Consider the following 18,998-nt stretch of genomic DNA (forward strand, 5'->3'; position numbering starts at 1 on the left):
TTTCACTTTCCACTTTCATGCATTGGAGAAGGAAATGGCAACGCATTCCGGTGTTCTTGCCTGGAGAATCCCGTGGATGGAGAGGCCTGGTAGGCTGCAGTCCGTGGGGTCGCAGAGTCGGACACGACTGAAGCGACTTGGCGGAGGCGGCGGCATTTCATGTGCATGGGAATAAAACGGTTGTAAATTGCGGTGACAGTTGAATCTTGATTAATTGTGGATTATCCATTAACTTTTTTTTTTTTAACTTTAGACCAGGTTTAACTTTTCCAACTGTCCTGATGACAAGTTCATTAGCTAAAATTAATTTGAACTTTGGTCTAAAGGAAAACATACTAGGAAAATAAAGATGTAAAGTAACTTTATCAAGCATTCCAAAACCAGAAATTACTTGTAGTTTTTGAGTATTACCTGTGTCAGTATCCTTCATTATAGGATTATAAACTATTGTTAGTATTCTTCACAGGGGATTAGTATTGAAAAGGGTCTTCTTGAATTACAAACTTTTTAATACCATTTTGCATGGAAGATGGACAATATTTAGCATGATAGATGCAATTGGGTTAAAAAGAGTTCACTGGGTTAAGGAAAGAATGGGAAGCAAATTTCATCCCAAAGTGCATATCTGAGGTAGGAGATAGAAGGGCCCCTGGGCTGGGCAGCTGGTATCTGTCAAGTGGAGAAAAACTGAAGCTTTGTTTTCCCCACACTCCAAGGACAAAGCTAGTTGCAGAAGCTGAGCTCTGCTGGAATAGAGATAAGATGACCATTCCTGAGGTCAAGGAAACTTCCTGACCGCACAGGTGCAAAAAGGCTCTTTGGAGGTAAAAAAGGGAGGCAGGGCACCAATACCCCTAGTAGTCTCTGTGGTGGAATCCATCTTTAGCCAAAAGTTGCGCATGGACCTTAGGGAGTATCCTGCAACAGATCAGATGTGGGGAAAGAAGATGGGCCAAAGGAAAACAAAGACCAGGAAGAACTGTCCTACAGAAGTGATTTAAGTCACCTTTACTGTGCTCCTACTCATTAGGGAGGACGGCCACACCCTTTCTTTCCTGGTGTGTATTTCTGCCTTATTCTGTCTTAAACTGTTTCTCTCCGTGCTCCCCCACTTGTTATGCTGTATCTCTGAAAATAAACTTTGTACCTGTTTTTACAGTTTTTGCCTCCTCAAAACATTTTTGTTTTCAAAGGAGGCAAGAGCCAGGGGAACTTTACTTCTTGGTCTAGCTCCTGGTGCTTCCCTCATGGCTCAGACAGTAAAGAATCTACTTGCAATGCCAGAGACCTGGGTTCAATCCCTGGGTTGGGAAGATCTAGAGAAGGGAATGGCAACCGACTCCAGTGTTCTCACCTAGAGAATCCCATGGACTGAGGAGCCTGGAGGGGCTACAGTCCATGGGTTCGAAGAGTTGGATATGACTAAACAGCTAACACTTTCAATTTCACTTTCTAGCCCCTGGTGGTGGACTAGCAGCTAGGATTCTCGGTTTTTTATCCAGGCCACCCAGATTTGATTCCTGGGCAGGGAACTAAGCTCTCTCTTCAGGACCACTCACTGTTGTCTTTCTGAAATCATATCTACAGGAGCCAGGTGAACAGGAGCCATTATCAAGCCCATTTCATCAATACAAACAACTACTTTAAATAGTTGATAGCATCATGTGATTTGCTATTTTGGTGGAAGGTCAAAAGTAGAGGGGAACTCACTTGGGAAATATTTAAGTAAATAAATAATTCTCTTCTACGACACTATTACTATTTAGTTCTCTGAAAACTTACAAATTTATTAATGACTAAAACATCAAATCCTAATTAAATAAATGCAATTTTCAATATAAAAAAACCAAACCTGTTACTGTATACATGAACTCATATAGACTACCAAAATATACTAAATATAGAAAATAACACTTTTGTCCTTGTTTACACTGTGTACATGAAACAACATATCCTGAAAGACACAGAATATCCTATCACCTTTAAGAAAAAAGAGCAGTAGTTTTAAAATACTGAAGATGAGGAGAAAAGGCCTCAAAGCATTGGGTTTTTCAAAGTCTGAAATACAAATACATAAAAAAACACTTTCTTATATCCAGCAACTTTAGTCCCAAAGAAAAAACTGTTGTTCTTTTTAAGAAATGGGTCTTCTTGAGTTATAAACTTTAACGCCATTTTGCATTGAAGATCGAGCGTATTTTGTGAGCAGTGCACCAATGGTTTGCTTCTCTCCACACAAATCTCTGTGGGAACGATAAAAAAATTAATGAACATCATAAATAGTCTAGGGAACATAACATGAGATTCACAGCACTACTTCTTTGTATCTCTCCCCTAAGTCCACCTTTCCAACAAACATAAGGGTATGTATTTGGGGGAGAGATAAGAGTAAAGAGAGGCTACTAAGCCATAACTGAACTAGATACATTACATGCATGTATTATCTCCAACCTTCATGGTGAGAGTATGAGTCATGTATTATTTAACCCCACGTGAGATGTGAGAAAACTGAGGCTGGGTAAAGAGACGAGAGAGGCCCCAAGAGGCATGGGACACAAGGAGGAAGTGGTGGGGTTTGTTAGTGGATTTTAGGAGAAGGAAATGGCAACCCACTGCAGTGTTCTTGCCTGGAGAATACTGTGGACAGAGGAGCCTGGAGGGCTTCTGTCCATGGGGTCGCACAGAGTCAGACACGACTGAAGCAACTTAGCATGCATGCATGCATTGGAGAAGGAACTGGCAACCCACTCCAGTGTTCTTGCCTGGAGAATCCCAGGGACGGGGGAGCCTGGCGGGCTGCTGTCTCTGGGGTCGCACAGAGTCAGACACGACTGAAGCGACTTAGCATGCATGCATGCATTGGAGAAGGAACTGGCAACCCAATCCAGTGTTCTTGCTTGGAGAATCCCAGGGACGGCAGGGCCTGGCGGGCTGCCGTCTCTGGGGCCGCACAGAGTTGGACACTGAAGCAACTTAGCAGCAGCAGCAGCAGTGGATTTTGGGTCAGTCTTGCAAGTAGTGACTTCAGGGTGAACTCGTTCTTATGAATTCTGACTTCTCCCAAAATGTTAAACTTCTCCCAAAACGTTAAGGCAGCAGGAAAAAAAGAAGGTGGCCATCAGAGAGGGGTGGTTGCCTTACAGTAACAGGAGGGTACACAGCAGACTGTTCCTCTAAGAGTTGCAGTTTGCAAGAAGAGCAGAGAAGTGATTCTAGACACAGCAGAAAGGCAGAGAGATGACACATACCCACCATGCAGATCAGTACTTATGGAGAGTGGTGAGAGGGGAGCCAGCCAGGGCTTGAGAGCGCTGGGAAGGAAGCAGGGCCATCACGGAAGACTCAAAACAAAACAACACAAAACGGAAACCCTCTGCTACCTGCTACAAAAGAGCAATCCTCAAAATCCACCTGTAATACATCACTTACTGAATATATGGAGCAATATCTTCTTCTGTCCACTTCTCTCTCAGAGAGAACAGACTATTGAAACGTTCCTGATCCCCCTCAGGTAAGTCTTCTGCTTTCAACAGAAATATGATTTCTGGTCTTGACTGTCTGTCTACCAAGGCCAAACCCTGTAAGAAATGAGAAAAAGGAGAGCTCAAGTAATAGTTTAATGTTTAAAAAAAAAAAAAAAAAAAAGTGACTCATTTTTTTACCTTATGTTGAGCTTAGCCCGAGGTATTTAAAACCTCAGCATCATGAAGCTGAGACGCTTACAATAGGCTTTTTCATAACGAGAGTGCCCCTGAGCAGTCGTTTCCCGTCCCTTAGAATCTGGCTTTTACCACCAGCCGTTTAGTGAAAAGGCTCTCTTCTAAAGCTCACCGTGAGCTGTTGTGACCAAGCCCATGGGCCCTTTATTGGATTCATCTCACTAGCCCCCTTTGCTTCATTAGTATCGATCACCTCTTCCTCTTTAAGCCTGCATCATGATTCCATGCCTTTTCTCCTGACCTGATGTTGTAATTCCCTGGGCCCCTAGACCACCCCTCTAACTGTTTCGCTGTCACTGTCCTGGGTAACCTCCTCTAAACCTGTGATTCCATCCACCACTACTTGCTAATGACTGTGATATTTGGACTTCACCTCAAATCCCTTGTCTAAGCACCAGACCTCTTTAGCTGAACTTCTATATGAACTCATTGTGTCTGCTGCCCAAACCTGCTCTAAGTCCCACTATCTCAGGAAACCTAGGAGGTGAAAGTCTCAGTCGTGTCCGACTCTGCGACGCCATGGACGATACAGTCCATGGGATTCTCCAGGCCGGAATCCTGGAGTGCGTAGCCGTTCCCTTCTTCACGGGATCTTCCCGACCCAGGGATGGAACCCAGGTCTCCTGCACTGCAGGCGGGTTCTTTACCCGCTGGGCCACCAGGGAAGCCCAAGGAAAACCTAGTCAGAAGGGAAACCTAGGCGTCAACCCAGCTGTGAATGGGCCCAAGCGATCGTACCGAGGTGACAAACGCTCTGAAACTAGACTGCGGTGGCGGGAAACGCATCACATTTACCACAAATCCTGCACAAACAGGCAGACTGTGGTACGTAAATTATACTTCAATTAAGTGGGGTTTGTGGGTTTTTTGTTTTGTTTTTTTAAAGGATTTTTGTGATGGATTGAATGTAGAGTGCACCCCTAAGGTAGGAAAATAAATTCAGTTCCAGTTCAGTTCCAAATTCAGTTCCAATACAGGCTTCATTTCACCTCGTAACCTGCTGAGTTATGGAGGTAATCACGTTGCCACCTTACCTTAAGCTGATCAAGCCTAGTTGTCATTCCTTCGGGAACACTCTGTTGCCATACTTCCTGAAACTCAGCGAGATTGAACTTCACTGCGTTCTGAAGTAGCATCTGTGCGGTAGCTCTGCATATCTTATCTGCACTCAGTTCAAAATAAGCTTCGCCTAAGGACAGGGCGGCACGCTGTCTTCTGAATTACAGCACCTTACACCACCGCCCCTCCCTCCCGCAAATCCACAGAAGGACACACACTCGTCTCCCACCCCCCACGGAGACCTCAGTTTTAACAGGAAGGCACTTCAAAAGGCATGCCAAGTTTAACACACCAAGAGTTAAAACACTCGTTAAAACATTCTCCCAATCTTACCTTCCTCTGTGTATTTCTTTCCATAACATTTAAGACAGTGTTCAATCATTTCCCTGAAAAATTTTAAACACTTATTTGAAAAGTTTTCACAATTTTATGCATTAACTTTCAAACACTATTGCTAACTATAAACTAAGATATAAATTTGAAATACTGGGACTTCCCTGGTCACAGGTTTGATTCCTGGTCAGGGAACTAAGATCCCATAGGCTATGTGGTATAGCCAAGAAACTTTAAAAAATAAAAACTAAAATATACTGGAAAGCTACGATATGTCAGGCCCCATGTTAAATATTTTTATACAAATCATGTGAGCATACATTTATTATAAAAAAAATATATAATTATTTCTTTATATTTTTAATGGCAGGAAAAAAAAAGTGACATTTATTCTGCCCAGTGACCAAAATTCCCAAGTCCTTTTTAGTTGTATATTTTTCAGATTTCTACATGATATTAAAATATAAACAGTCTATGCCCTGAATTTAGTCCTACCCTGGATAATAATTTTCTTTCCCTTAAAATCTGGAAGGACGGGGAATAAATACTTACTCTGGCTCCAATGGTCCAAGTTCCTGAAGGCATGTATTCAAAGGAACTTTGCTAAAAGACCAAGATTCAGAATCCACAAGCTGAGTTATATGATTCAGAAGTTTCATCTCATAATCAAATTCGAGAATCCTCCAATAACCTATAAATTCCAAAGTTACATTTACTGAAGAACATTCATTTTAAACGAATTTAATGTAAACAAATGAATTGACTGATAAGACTCATATAGTAGCAATATACTCTTGCCCACTGCAAAAAAGAGACACGTCTTAGCTTTCTTTATAAACAATGCTTCTGTTCCAGCTTTTCTCCCAATCGTTGCAAACTGTGTCGGGTGGGGGTGGGGGGGGGGTCAGGTGATTTTTAAAGAGTACTTTGCACATGACCAACATTTTGACTTTTTTTCCAAGTGCTTTAATCCTCAATTATCTCATAATAATCTTGTTGCTCTAAATGGAAATGGGAAAACCGGTAGCTGTCCGGTCATTTTCTTAGAGGGTCACACAAAGGAGCTGAGGTCGCAGACTGGACACTCCACAAGGTGGCCTCTGCAGCAGGGCACTGTTGTGGTTAACGCCCTCCCGCCAGCCACCGTGGAGAGCCGTTCCCGTGCTCTCGAAGAAGTCTACTCAAGGACTATCCTGGTGGTCCAGTTGTCAGGAATATGCTGTGCAATGCAGGGGATGTGGGCCGGATCACCAGTCGGGGAACTAAGATCCCTCATGCCGAGAAGCAACTAAGCCTGCACGCCACAACGAGAGAGCCCGTGGGCGCCAACTGCTGAGGCCCGAGCAGCACAGCTGGAAAATCAGTGCACCACGGCGAAGGATCCCAAGGATGCAGTGAAGACCCACACGCCGCAAGCAACTAAGACGCCAGGCAGCCAAATGGAAGAATAAATATGTTTTTAAAAAAGAAGTCTAGTTCATTCACGAGGTAACAGACTAAGGTATGATGCGGACCAGCAGCAAAACAAAGGCTGGGTGTCCAGGTATATTTCCCAATCCCTGTGAAAGATGACGAAATGCATCTTATAGCCAAAGGCACTGCCAGCATCCCTGGAGAAACAAATCAAGTGCACACTCGTCATTTCCATGGGAGAATGTCCCTATTCCTATTCTGAATAAAAGCAATGTTAAAACATGGAAAGTGTGATGCAAAACTGAACAAGAATACTAGGGAAAAAACCTACGCATCTCACCCCACCACACACACACCAAAATAAACAAAACATGCAATACACAAAAAATGCAGAGGGCTGCATTAAATCCATTTTTCTATTCTTAACCTTAATATTCATGGTATCCCTATACCATAGTAATTAGAAGCAGGCCTCCACAATTAAAAACTCAAGGAACCACAACAAAGAACTAAGTGCTTCCAGTTAGTTCTAAAGTCATGTGCAGCTGCTTTGCTCAGCAGAATTGACCACAGAAGCTAATCTTGCTTGGAAGACTGTGAGTAAATTGAAAAGTGCATCCACCAAACCATGCCAATTTCCTCCTTCCTAACACATGGGTGCAGAATTAAGCTGCTTCTCTGGGCAAGTTTGAGAGGGCTGAGAAATGCACACAAACATCTACTCAAGTGTTAATGTAGGTCCAGAGGCGGCGTGTGGGGAGGGTAGGGGTTGGGGGGAAGCTCCCACTCCACCACTCGGACCAGAAGAAAGTCAAAAAACACTGAGGAAGATTCTGCTGGGCTACTGCTGCTACTACTTTTACACAGGTTTATTATATAAACTACTTCACACTTACTCAAAAGCATGCTGAGTGATCACAAGAATAAATAGATCTTACAAGCAGTTTGGAAATTCAATGAGTTAATTCTGAGCCAGGAGTTCAAGTACCTGGTTTGATGCCTCACCCTGTCACTGTCTCGACATGGGGCCCTGGACCAGTCTGTTTCCCTTCCCAAGCCTTGGTTTCCTCACCTATTAAAGACAATGAAGGGAAAAGATTCCTGATATCTGAGACCTTTCCTGATCAAACGAGGTTCCTCTATTACCATGTACTCCAAAGGAAAAGGCCTGTAAGGGGTGAATCAAGTCACTGGTCAGAGACTGACATCCTTGTTCGAGGTGATCACATGGAGTCTCTACCCCACTCCCCAAAACACAAATATCGTCATCTCTAAGACCAGAAGAGGACTCAATAAACAGCATGCAGCAGCAATAAACAGAGGGAGATGTACAAAAACCTCTCTCTCTCAAATGATGCCCAATCCCACCACTATTGATAACAGTAAGTAATGCTACCTCCAATCTCACAGGCATTGAGAACTTGTAACTGGGTCATTATTTCTTCCTCACTTGCCTGAATTTGATCAAGCAAATCTTCAGTCGTATACTGAAACAAAAACAAACAAACAAAAAAACGCATTTTAGGACAAAGAATTTTTTTCAGACTTACTGAATTTTGAGGGAATAAATACATAGGGACAGATAAGGCAATATTTATAGCTTCATTTCTTTAGTTTATGTGTAATGATAACTAGACAAAATCAGAGAATATCTTAGAAGAAAACAGAGCAAATCTTTGTGATGTTGAATGTGGCAATCGTTTTAGATATGATGCTGAAAAGACAAGCACTAAACTGTAAACACATCATGTGGACTCCATCAAAATGACAACTTCTGTACTTTTACTTGCCACAGTTTTTTTTAAAGTCAAGAAAGTGAAACGATAACTCATAAAATAGAAGAAAATATTTGCAAATTCTCTCTGTCAAAGAGCTTGTGTTTAGATTACATAAAAAACTCGCCAACAATTTAATAATAAAGTAACCCAATTGAAAATTGGCAAAGGGGTTTCTGTATAAACATTCTATATAAAGCCCATATAGAGTGACCACAGGACCCATCAATTTCACTCGTGTGCATGTGTGCGTGTGTGTGTATCTCCAAGAAAAATTAAAACACAGGTTCACTAGACACTTGAACATGAATGTTCACAGCAGTGTTATTCACAATAAGCAAGTAATTGACAACAATCAAAAAGTAGAAACTACACAAATGTTCATCAGCTGATGAATGGACGCATAAAATATGGCACACCCATAAGACAGGGCATCATTCAGCAACGAAAAGGAATGGATGGGCCCTGAAAACTGCACGCTAGGCCAAAGACGCCTGCCAGAAAAGGCCACTTATCTGATTCTATTCATACAAAATGCCCAGAAGCAGCCTCAGGCTGAGGTGGGAGAGAGGAGAGAAAGGCGGGACTGAGAGGGAACAGCTAAGGGGTACAGAGTTTCCTTGGAGGGGTGATAAAAATACTCTAAACTTCATCAAGTTGATGATCGCACAACTCTGTGAATGCACTGAAAACTGCTAAATTACACCCTTTAAAATAAGCACATTGCTTGGTATACGAATCAGATCTCAATAAAGCCGTGACAAAGAAAAAAGGTCAATCAGTTGAACTTCTAATACAAATATGGTGGGAGGCAGTAGGGGGAAGAGAAGAAATGAGATTGACAAAATATCGATAAATGGCCAACAGAGTGAACATGAGTCTTTCTGCTTTGGGCTATGTTTGAAATTTTCATAATATGAACTTTAAAAAGAATGTCACCATTAAAGAATGTCATTATAGCTCTATTTTTAAAATTCCAATTAAAAAAATGAAAATAATAGTCTTACTTTTAAGTGACTGGAATCCTTTTCTTTTTCACTGTCAGGTCCTTCATAGGTATTTTCCATCAAAAGTTTCTTTAACTTCTTTAGTTTAGGTCTACATCTTCTTAATTCCCAGTAATTGTTAGAAAAACCAAAGATCTAGGGATTACAAATACATCATAATCTTTTAGGGGCCATTCTAAAAGAAAACTTTACATAAAATTTCATCCAACATATCCGTCCTCCATTAGAAGCAAGAAAGGGAGCCAAGGCATTCTGCTTTCTGCCGAGAAGGTGCTCATCCAGCCATCTGCTTGAGATGGCTACCCATCTGCAGGTCACATCTGTTTAAATCTCAGTCAAGAAGACACTGCCAACATAATGAGAATGGATAATTAAGCTTCTGTTGTCATTGTTGTTCAGTGGCTAAGTCACATCCGACTCTTTGCAACCTCACGGACTGCAGCACACCAGGCTTCCCTGTCCTTCATTATCTCTCGAAGTTTGCTCAGATTCATGTCCATTGAGTTGGTGATGCCATCCAACCATCTATTCTTGTCGCCCCCTCCTCCTGCCTTCCACGTCTTAAGTGCGTTCTGGACACTTAAAGAGTGTGCCCAGAAGAGAATGACTAGCAAGGCGACACTTCTGCAAACCACGTAGAAACCACAGAGAAAGAAGATATTTAGGCGGAAAAACAGAAAGTAAAGAAGAGGCATTATCCTAGTCTTCAAACTATGCATAGATGTTACAGTGAAGAGGCGGCGCTCTCGCTCTGTGTTGCTCACGATGCTAAAATTAAGCAGATGTGAAAAAAGAAAGACTTCTATTCAATGCAAGAGCTTCCACTAGGTAGAACAGCAACTAATTCCTTACTGGACTTGAGAAGTAGAGGCCTGTCACTCAAGCCAGGTGACAGTGTGTAAATGACGGGTAAACCGCTGCTACCCTTCTCTCCAATCTCCAGGACCTGCCCAGTGAACACCACCGCTGCGACCCTTCTCTCCAATCTCCAGGACTTGCCCAGTCAACACCGGCACTTGGTAGGCACTCAGTAACTGTTTCACACGAAAGAACTGGAAAAAGGCGGAAACGGATCCTCTCTGGGATTCACTGCAGCCCTAAGATGGAAGGTCAGGGGGCGCATCCACTCTCAAACCAGGAGAAGCCGTGATGGACGAGGCAAGGTCCAGAGCCTGGTAGAGGTGCTGCGGAGTCTCAGCAAAGCTTAAGGACCAAAACAGAAAGACTGCTGAGCTCACGCACAGCTCACAAAGGGGCTGGACCCAACACACAGACGTTGGTGTGTGCTTTTGTGTTAAGGGAGAAAAGGAAGCTTAGTATGGACTTTTAATTCGTTGCCAACATTGAAAAATAAGGAGATTTTGCCCCCTAAAACCTAGATTTTAAGCTTCACTTGGACAAAAGAAATCAGAAGGTCTGGCAATGATGGGCTGCTTTCCCACAAGGCCAAGAAGCGCCTACCTACCTGCCTGAGGCCTGTGCACCCCAATCTGTCACAGACCCCCATTCCCTATCACCCCCGAGCCTGGGCACCCACTGCCATTTATCAATGCCAGCCTGCTCTGCTCAGGTGCGTTCCTGACCGAGCCTTTTTAAGCACCTAAAGTGCAACCCAAAGATTCTGAAACTCTGGCTAGCAGATCTCTGTTAAGTTTTACTTGGTCCCAGAACACAGAACTCCGGTAAGAAGAGCTCAAAGGTACTCACAGATGTTTATATCCTCTCCAAAACACCCACAAGACAGGTCATGATGAAAAAAATAACATCTTTTCCAAAAGGATGAAGGTCAAAATTTCTAGCTCATCACAATCAAAGACGTAACTCCACAAAAGTCAAAGTATATACTGGCAGTTCCTCTGTTCTAGCAAAATCATATGAACGACTCAGGTGTCCCAGTGTTTTCCCTTATTTCTATTCCAATTCTGTTTTTAGGAAGTAGTTGGTTTGAAGTTAATCTAATAGAATTAAGGTGCTTTGACTGTATATGTGTAACTATCGAGCCAGGATAGAAACTTATGTTTGGTATCTGCCATCAGTAGTCTCCAAAGTAATTAAGAATTTGTTATACATGGCCATGGATAGTAATGAACTAAACCAACTTCAAAGGTGAGGAACACACTTCCCTCAAAAACATAGTTTTTCATTTCCCTACGTCACCTAATGCACTAGTTATAGTTTGAGGGAATCACCTTTCAAAACCTATCCAGAGCAGAACTCCCTGAAAATAGGTAAAACTTTTAGAATGAGTTGCCTCATGGTAAATTTTCTATATTACAGAAAATGGTCAGCTTATCTGGGACTTAAACATCACATGGGGAAAATGAAGACAACTTTACATGACTCCAAACAAACGAAAATAATGCGGAGAAATTTCCAGTTTCATCAGAGAAAATTTCAGATTGTCTGTGATTATACATTTCACACCTCCAGTTTTTTGGGGGTTTTTTTTGGCCTCAAGCATGGGAGATCTTAGTTCTCCAACCAGGAACCGAACCCACGCCACCTGCACTAGAGTACAGGCTTAACCACTGGACCACCAGGGAAGGTCCACACCCTGAGTTTTCAATTAAAGGCATGCTGTCTTTTTCAAATAAGTCGGGAAACAGAAGACAGTACCTCAGTGTGAATAATGTTACAGTGTGTTTCTTCCATCTTCAGCTGCTCCGGAATTTTACAGCCAGGAATAAAAAGCAACATATTGGAAGTGTCTGCTACTTTCAGATCGTATGTTTTGTCTTCACTGCACAGAACCGCCTGCTCATCCTTATCACCACGAATCACTAGACTGCAGGAAAACAAGAAAAGAAAATATTTGGTTTACTGAGACACCAATGCCCAGCCTCATTACACACAGTTCCAAAACCCTCTAGGTTTCTAGAATTTACAACGAAATCTTGAGGCTATGTCTGGCCCCTCCTCTCACAGGCACCCCACCTCGCCACAATGATGGGCTCCACAGGGGAAGGACTGGGCCAACTGACTCACTAAGGAAAAATAACTCCATACAGGCCAAAAAAAAACCCAGAGGCCAAATGTTACCACATGGCATCTTTGTTTAAACCGCTGGGAAGAGGATCCGTAGCCTGCAGTCAAGATGTCACAACTTTCTAAAATCGCTAAAGCAATACTTTTCAAACTTACGAATATGCATGTTAGGGAACCCTGTTAAAAAGCAGGTCAGGATGCAATTCGTCTGGGATGGGACGTAGGATTCTGCATTACTAACAAGCTCCCTGACGAGGACTATGCTGCTGGCCATGGTACCCACCCAAGTGGTCCTTCCTGTTTTGGCCTGAGCAACCCCTCACCATCAAATGAACACATCCTGGCCTGATCATCAGCCATGCTGCAAAGAAACTGGGACCTTGAGAAAAGGCCTCAGTGCTGAAAGGAGAATGTGCAATGGCTATGTTTACAAACTAGAGTGAACGATGTCTCTGAAAGGGTCACAGGTAGAAAAAAGCAAGAAGAAGAGGGGAAGGTCAAAAGTGAGAAGGAGGAAGAAGAAAAATAAATGATGAAGATAATGGAGATGACAAAAACGGAATTGATTCTAGCAGTCCTCCTTGCCTATGTTTAATCCTCCGGTACCCAATTCACTTCTTTAAAATAAATAATAAAAAACCTGAACTGAAAGACTGAAATTTTTTTTAGAAAAACTAATCCTACATTTAAGTGAAAATATAGGTTTTTTTGTTTTTTTTTAAGCTTTCTGGTGCTAACAACATTTAACAGTCCTAAGTACCTTTTGTTAACATATACATCCACCTTGTACCATCTCTGCTTTCAAATATTTTGTTTAAAACAACAACCCCTTCCCTCACCAAAAAAAAAAAAAATTAACACACCTTTTCATTCTGGTTTTTGCCAGCGAGATTAACTATAACTGGACAAAGCAGGTGCTCACACCCTAAGTCTTTTCTCAAAGTCCTGCCAACTCAGCTGAGATGAAATGAAAACCCACAGTGATGCTTCTCCCAGTTCCCTGAGAGATCCTTCACTGCCAGCATCTGAAAACTAGCCTATGACTATAATAATGTTCGATGAGTAAAATAAGAAAAGTGAAAGTCTACAGGCAGCATAATTTAAAAACAAGTGTATTTATTTAGCTGCACCAGTTCTTAGCCTCAGCATGTGGGCTCTAGCTCCCTGATCAGGGATTGAACCCCAGCCCCCTGCCTTGGAAGCACAGAGTCTTAGCCACTGGACCACCAGGGAAGTCGCCCAATTTTTAAAAGCCTACAAGATAACAAAGGTGAAAGTCACTCTAGCTGTGTCCGACCCTTTTAGACTCCACGGTCTGTAGACCACCAGGCTCCTCTGTCCATGGGATTCTCCAGGCAAGAGTACTGGAATGGGTTGCCATGCCCTCCTCCAGATCTTCCCAACCCGGGTCTCCTGCATTGCAGGCGGACTCGACCACCTGAGCCACAACTATATAATAAAATACAGGTGTCAGAGAACAACAGTGCAGAAGAGAGTTAAACAAGAACGCCTAACTCCTCATCTTCCGGGACTGCACAAAGTTGAGACAGAGAATGGACTTCTGTATGTTTTTCACATGGTCCTGCAGCAAATGTGTGGCGGGCCTAGAATTAGAAAACAGCTTCAGATTCTCAGTACTGACCCCAAGCAAGTTGTTTTTTTTTTTTTGAGGGCCTTCCACAATTACCTAATCTGTTAAAAAAAGAAAAGAAAAGAAAGAACAGTTTTAAACTTCCCCCAAAGTCCTGGCTACACCTTGGATAAAATAAACCTAAGAAGGCGAAGAGAGGAACTCCGTAAATCTTGACACTCCCACCGGGCGTCACGGTAACACGCAGGCGCTCGGCGCTCGGCCTGGGCGCGCGGTTCGGGAACACCCCCCGACTTCCGCGGAGCCGCCTCCGGACTCGCGCCCGCCCGCGCGGCTGCGAGGTCAGCGCGGCGGGGCTGCCAGCTGGGTGGGCCGGCCGTCCCGCTGGTCCCGGGCGAGGGGGCGCGCGGGCTCCTCTCTGCGTGGCCCCCGTCCCCGGCTCCTCTCTGCGTGGCCCCCGTCCCCGGCTCCTCTCTGCGTGGCCCCCGTCCCCGGCTCCTCTCTGCACCCCCTGGTGTCCCCCGACCTGCGCCCTCCGCCCCCCGGGTCCTCTCTGCACCCTCCCCCGTGTCCCCCTACCTGCGCCCGGCCTGCAGCCTCCCGCACAGCGCGGGCTCCAGCTCCAGCAGGCACACGTCGCCGGCGGCCGCGGGCCCGAAGCGCAGGCAGTGCGCGGCGGGCAGCAGCTCGGCCGCGTCCAGCTTGGCGGTCTGCAGTGTCGCGTCCACCTCGGCGCGGGTCCTCTCCATCGCCGCCGGGGGCCGGGGGGCGACAGAGACGAGCCGCCGACGCGGGAAACGACGCGGGAAAAGCGCGCCGGGAGAAGCGCGGCCTCGGCGGGCGGGCGGGCGGGGCGGGGCGGGGCGGGGCGGAGGCACAGGCGCGCCCGAGACCCCGGGGGCGGGGGGAGACTGGGCGGTCCGGCCCCGCCCCTCCGCTGCGCCCCGCGCCCCGTTTCCCGCGGGGACCCCGCTCTCCTGGCCGTCGGCACAGCGGCGGCGGGCCTTGACATACGCGTTTTGCCCGCATCGTTGTATTTATCTTTCAACACGTGAAGGGCTTCCGTGGTGGTTCAGCTGGCAAAGAATCCGCGTGCATTGCGAGAGATCTGGGTTCGATCCCTGGATGGGGAAGATCGCCTGGCGAAGGGAAAGGCTGCTCACTCCAGTATTCTGGCCTGGAGAACTCCGTGGACTGTATAGTCCATGGGATCGCAAAGAGTCGGACGCGCCTGAGCGACTCTCGCCGACCTAACCTTCCCCGCGTGCGCGCTGCCGCTCAGCCGGGCCGGACTCTGAGTGACCCGTGGACGGGCCCCAGGCCCCTCAGCCCACACGGCTCAGCTCTAGCCTCAGGTGGACTCCCGATGCTCCTCTTGAGGACAGCAGACGCGGCCTTCTCCGGGATGAAGAATGCGAACATCTTCCATTGTTTGGGCGTTTCGGTTCTGTAAAAGAGCCCAGAGATTCGGAGATCCCTTGCGGGGGAACCGGGACTCTGCCCCAAGGCTGCGCTGTTGCTTCTTGGCTGTTCTCTCATCTCTTCACCCGCTCCCATCCCCAGTTAGCACCTGTTGAAAAGGCCTCCTTGCCCAGGAGCTCCACAGAGTCCTGCTCCATTTCGCCTTCCTTCACCACGGCCTGGTGCCAGTGGACTGGCTTTTCTACACGTCAGGCGAGCAGTTCGGTTTGATAACAAGATCACCCAGCAAGAGTGGGATGTGCAACTGAAAATTCGACGGAAGATGCCGCTGCTGCTGCTAAGTCATGTCCAACTCTGTGCGACCCCATAGACAGCAGCCCACCAGGCTCCTCCGTCCCTGGGATTCTCCAGGCAAGAATACTGGAGTGGGTTGCCGTTTCCTTCTCCCGACTGAAGATGAAACCTCGCCAAATATTGGAAGCTGAAGCCTTTCAAGATATGCCTCCCTGGAGGAAAGAATTGCACGTGGTACGAGAAACAGAATAAAGCAATGTCTCGCAAAGCCTGTTACCTTGTATTTACTTAAAAATCACTTCAGATAAGGAAGTTATTGTTCATAGCAAGATTTATTTCATTCTGTGGGAGCTACAGTAGCTTAGGTGTTTAACGTCACATCTTTTATTAATTAAACTTTTTAGGTTTTGCCTGTAGAACAGTTAAAAATTTCCCCACTAGATAGAGGTAGTGTTTCTCGTCACACAGCGTAGCCTGATTTGCCATTTTGTTCTCCTTTGCTTTAGAAAAGAGAATAAATATCTATTAAATATTTACTGAGTCAAGCACTCAGCTGTGTATCCCATATACATTATCTTCTACTATCCTGGAGGGGGGAAAGGCTACGCACTCCAGTCTTCTGGCCTGGAGAATTCCATGGACTGTATAGCCCACGGCATCACAAAGAGTCGGATACGACTGAGCGACTTTCACTTTACTTCACCAACTTCATCCTTGCAATAATCTGATCAATAATGGATTCTGATCACTTTCAGAATGTCTTTTCATTGTTGTTCAGTGCTAAGTCATATCTGACTCTTCGGGACCCTGTAGGCTACAGCATGGCAGTCTCCCCTGTCCTTCACTGTCCCCAGGAGTTTGCTCAAATTCATGTCCATTGAGTCGGTGATGCTATCTAAATAAAATTAAAGTAATAAAAAAAAATAAATTCTGGTAATTTAAAAATACACAGTGTGGAGTTGTGAATTTTAGTTTCATTAGGGTCTTTATGAAGACTAGGGCCTGGGAGTTAATCACTCAACATAAAGGAGGTAGGGGAGAAGCCAGTTTATATCTGGTTTTTGGCTAGGAAATACGTGCAATCAGGCACAGTTAATGTTAGCGTTAGTTGCTCAGTCGTGTCTGACTCTTTGTGACCTTGTGGACCGTAGCTGCCAGGCTCCTCTGTCCATGGAATTCTCCAGGAAAGAATAGTTGAGTGGGTAAGCCATTCTCTTCTCCAGGGAGTCTTCCCAACCCAGGAATCGAACCCACGTCTCCTGCACTGGCAGGCAGATTCTGAGCCACCAAGGAAGCCTACAGTTTTGCATACATCTTGTTAAAAGACTTCTGCTGGTCACAAAGAACACAAAGGAGTATCAAGTTAATGATCTTAGTGCTTTTCTATGGGAACATGCAAGAGCCTGGGGTCACTGAAATTCTTCTGAGATGTGCATCTGACTATCTAAGGGCCTGCTCATCCAAAGCGTAGATTGCCTCCTTGAGTTTTTTATCCTGAATTCCTTTCAGGTTGCCCTGGCCATGGTCAACCACAGTGGGTTATGATTTAACCCATACAGAACAGGGTGGTAAGTAATGCTTTTGTCTTCGCGGTCTTATGTCCACAGCCTAAAGTCCTTATCAAGGCTCATAAGACCCTATGCAATCTCCACACCACCCCTCTCACCCAGGTGCCCTGCTGTTTCCTAAATTTAGAGGATGCACCCTGCTTCAGGCCTTTTTTGTTTTTAGATCAACTTTCTGTTAGTCGCTCAGTCGAGCCGACTCTTTGCGACCCCATGGACTGCAGCCCACCAGGCTCCTCGGCCCATGGGATTTTCCAGGCAAGGATACTGGAGTGGTTTGCCATTGCCTTCTCCAGGGAAATTCACTTTATTGAGATATAATTTAAGTAAAATAAATTGCTTCCATTTAAAGTGTATAAATTAACGATTTGACAAATTTACACACCGGTGAAACCACCACCACAATCAAAATGCACAGAACATTCTCAGTACCCCCAAAAGTTTGCTTATGCCCACTGGAAAAAGGACAAGAAATATTTATTTAGTATTAACTTCTAATTACTTGGGGTTTGCTTTACTCTTCTTTTTCTATCTTCTTATAATTGATTTTAGGCCTCCATTACTAATACACACACTTAAAACTATAAATTTTTCTCAAAGCTCTGCTTTAGCTTTAATATTGTACACATTTTGAAAAGTTAACTTTCATTATCACACAGTTCAAAATATTTTCTGATTTTCTTTGTGATTACTTCTTTGACCCAAGAAATATTTAGGAGTGCATTGTATTCCCCACTGTATTTGTATATGTGATTTTCCAGGTATTTATTCATTTTTAACATTGTATGGTATGGCTTGTACATGGAGAACATACTCTATGTGATTTCAATCATTTTAATTTTATGGAGACATATTTTATGGGCCAGCTGTGACCACCATGTTCCACCTCTTTTAACTCTTTCCTTCCTTTTCTGTCCTCCTGTGGATTTCTTGAAATCTTTAAAAACGAATTTAATTATAGTTTATCTACTTATATTTTAGCCCTTTCTCTTTGCATTTCTAAAGTAATTGTCATAGGGATTAAAATATGCATCCTTGAAAAGGAAACCTCCTGTGTTGTTGGTGGGAATGTAAATTGGTGCAGCCCCTATGGAAAACAATATGGAGTTTCCTTAAAAATTAAAATAGAATTTCCTTAATGGTAAGGTGTTGTCTCAAGAAAATGGGAATACTTAGCTTCCCTAGTCGATGCTCACCAAAAGCCAAGAACATGCCCAATAAGAAGACAAACTACCACCACCCTCCCACCTTCACCCAAGTTTCCCAAAGGCTTTCTTGAGTGGCCCTTTTTCTGCAGACACCCAGTATCATTTCACTTCAGTTCAGTTCAGTCACTCAGTCTTGTCCGACTCTCTGCGACCCCATGGACTGCAGCACGCCAGGCCTCCCTGTCCATCACCAACCTCCAGGGCTTACTCAAACTCATATCCATTGAGTCGGTGATGCCATCCAACCATCTCATCCTCTGTTGTTGCCTTCTCCTCCTGACTTCAATCTTTCCCAATATCAGGGTTTTTTCCGATGAGTCAGTTCTTCGAATCAGCTGGCCAAACTATTGTAGTTTCAGCTTCAGTACCAGTCCTTCTGTTGCAGAAACCAGTGCTCAAGAAACCAAGCACCACACTCGGAGAGTTGGAGAATTCAGGTTTATTACGCCGGTGGGCCCAGAGGTGTTAACACTCTAAGCTCTGAGCCCCGAACAAAGGGATTAAAGAGTTTTTATAGACAGACTGTAGTGGGCAACACTAGCTGTTAATAGGCTGGTTTAAACTGAGAGGTTTTGTGCGCCCGGGAACAGTAGTCAAGGTGGGGAGGGGATGCCTGGCCTGGACAGG

At 44.6% G+C, this 18,998-nt stretch overlaps 1 protein-coding gene across 3 annotated transcripts; it reads right to left on the minus strand.

The window, feature by feature from the left end:
* Window positions 1-1,761: 1,761 nt before the first annotated feature.
* Window positions 1,762-14,679, minus strand: DSCC1 (DNA replication and sister chromatid cohesion 1). Of its 3 annotated transcripts, none has more exons than XM_055546779.1 (9): window positions 14,462-14,679; window positions 11,923-12,091; window positions 9,307-9,441; window positions 7,921-8,011; window positions 5,664-5,802; window positions 5,112-5,164; window positions 4,754-4,881; window positions 3,430-3,578; window positions 1,762-2,243 (listed from the first exon to the last, which is right to left on the minus strand). In XM_055546779.1, the coding sequence occupies exons 1-9, from the start codon at window positions 14,629-14,631 to the stop codon at window positions 2,135-2,137; spliced, it is 1,143 nt and encodes a 380-aa protein (XP_055402754.1). In that variant the 5' UTR covers window positions 14,632-14,679; the 3' UTR covers window positions 1,762-2,134. The 3 variants fall into 3 exon arrangements, with proteins under 3 accessions (XP_055402754.1, XP_055402753.1, XP_055402755.1); XM_055546778.1 differs by having other exon boundaries at window positions 4,754-4,908; window positions 14,462-14,677; XM_055546780.1 differs by lacking the exon at window positions 14,462-14,679 and adding an exon at window positions 13,589-13,835 and having other exon boundaries at window positions 4,754-4,908.
* Between the last annotated feature and the right edge of the window lie 4,319 nt (window positions 14,680-18,998).

This window comes from Bubalus kerabau, chromosome 14 (assembly GCF_029407905.1).
Source record: "Bubalus kerabau isolate K-KA32 ecotype Philippines breed swamp buffalo chromosome 14, PCC_UOA_SB_1v2, whole genome shotgun sequence".
Taxonomy (NCBI): Eukaryota; Metazoa; Chordata; class Mammalia; order Artiodactyla; family Bovidae; genus Bubalus; species Bubalus kerabau.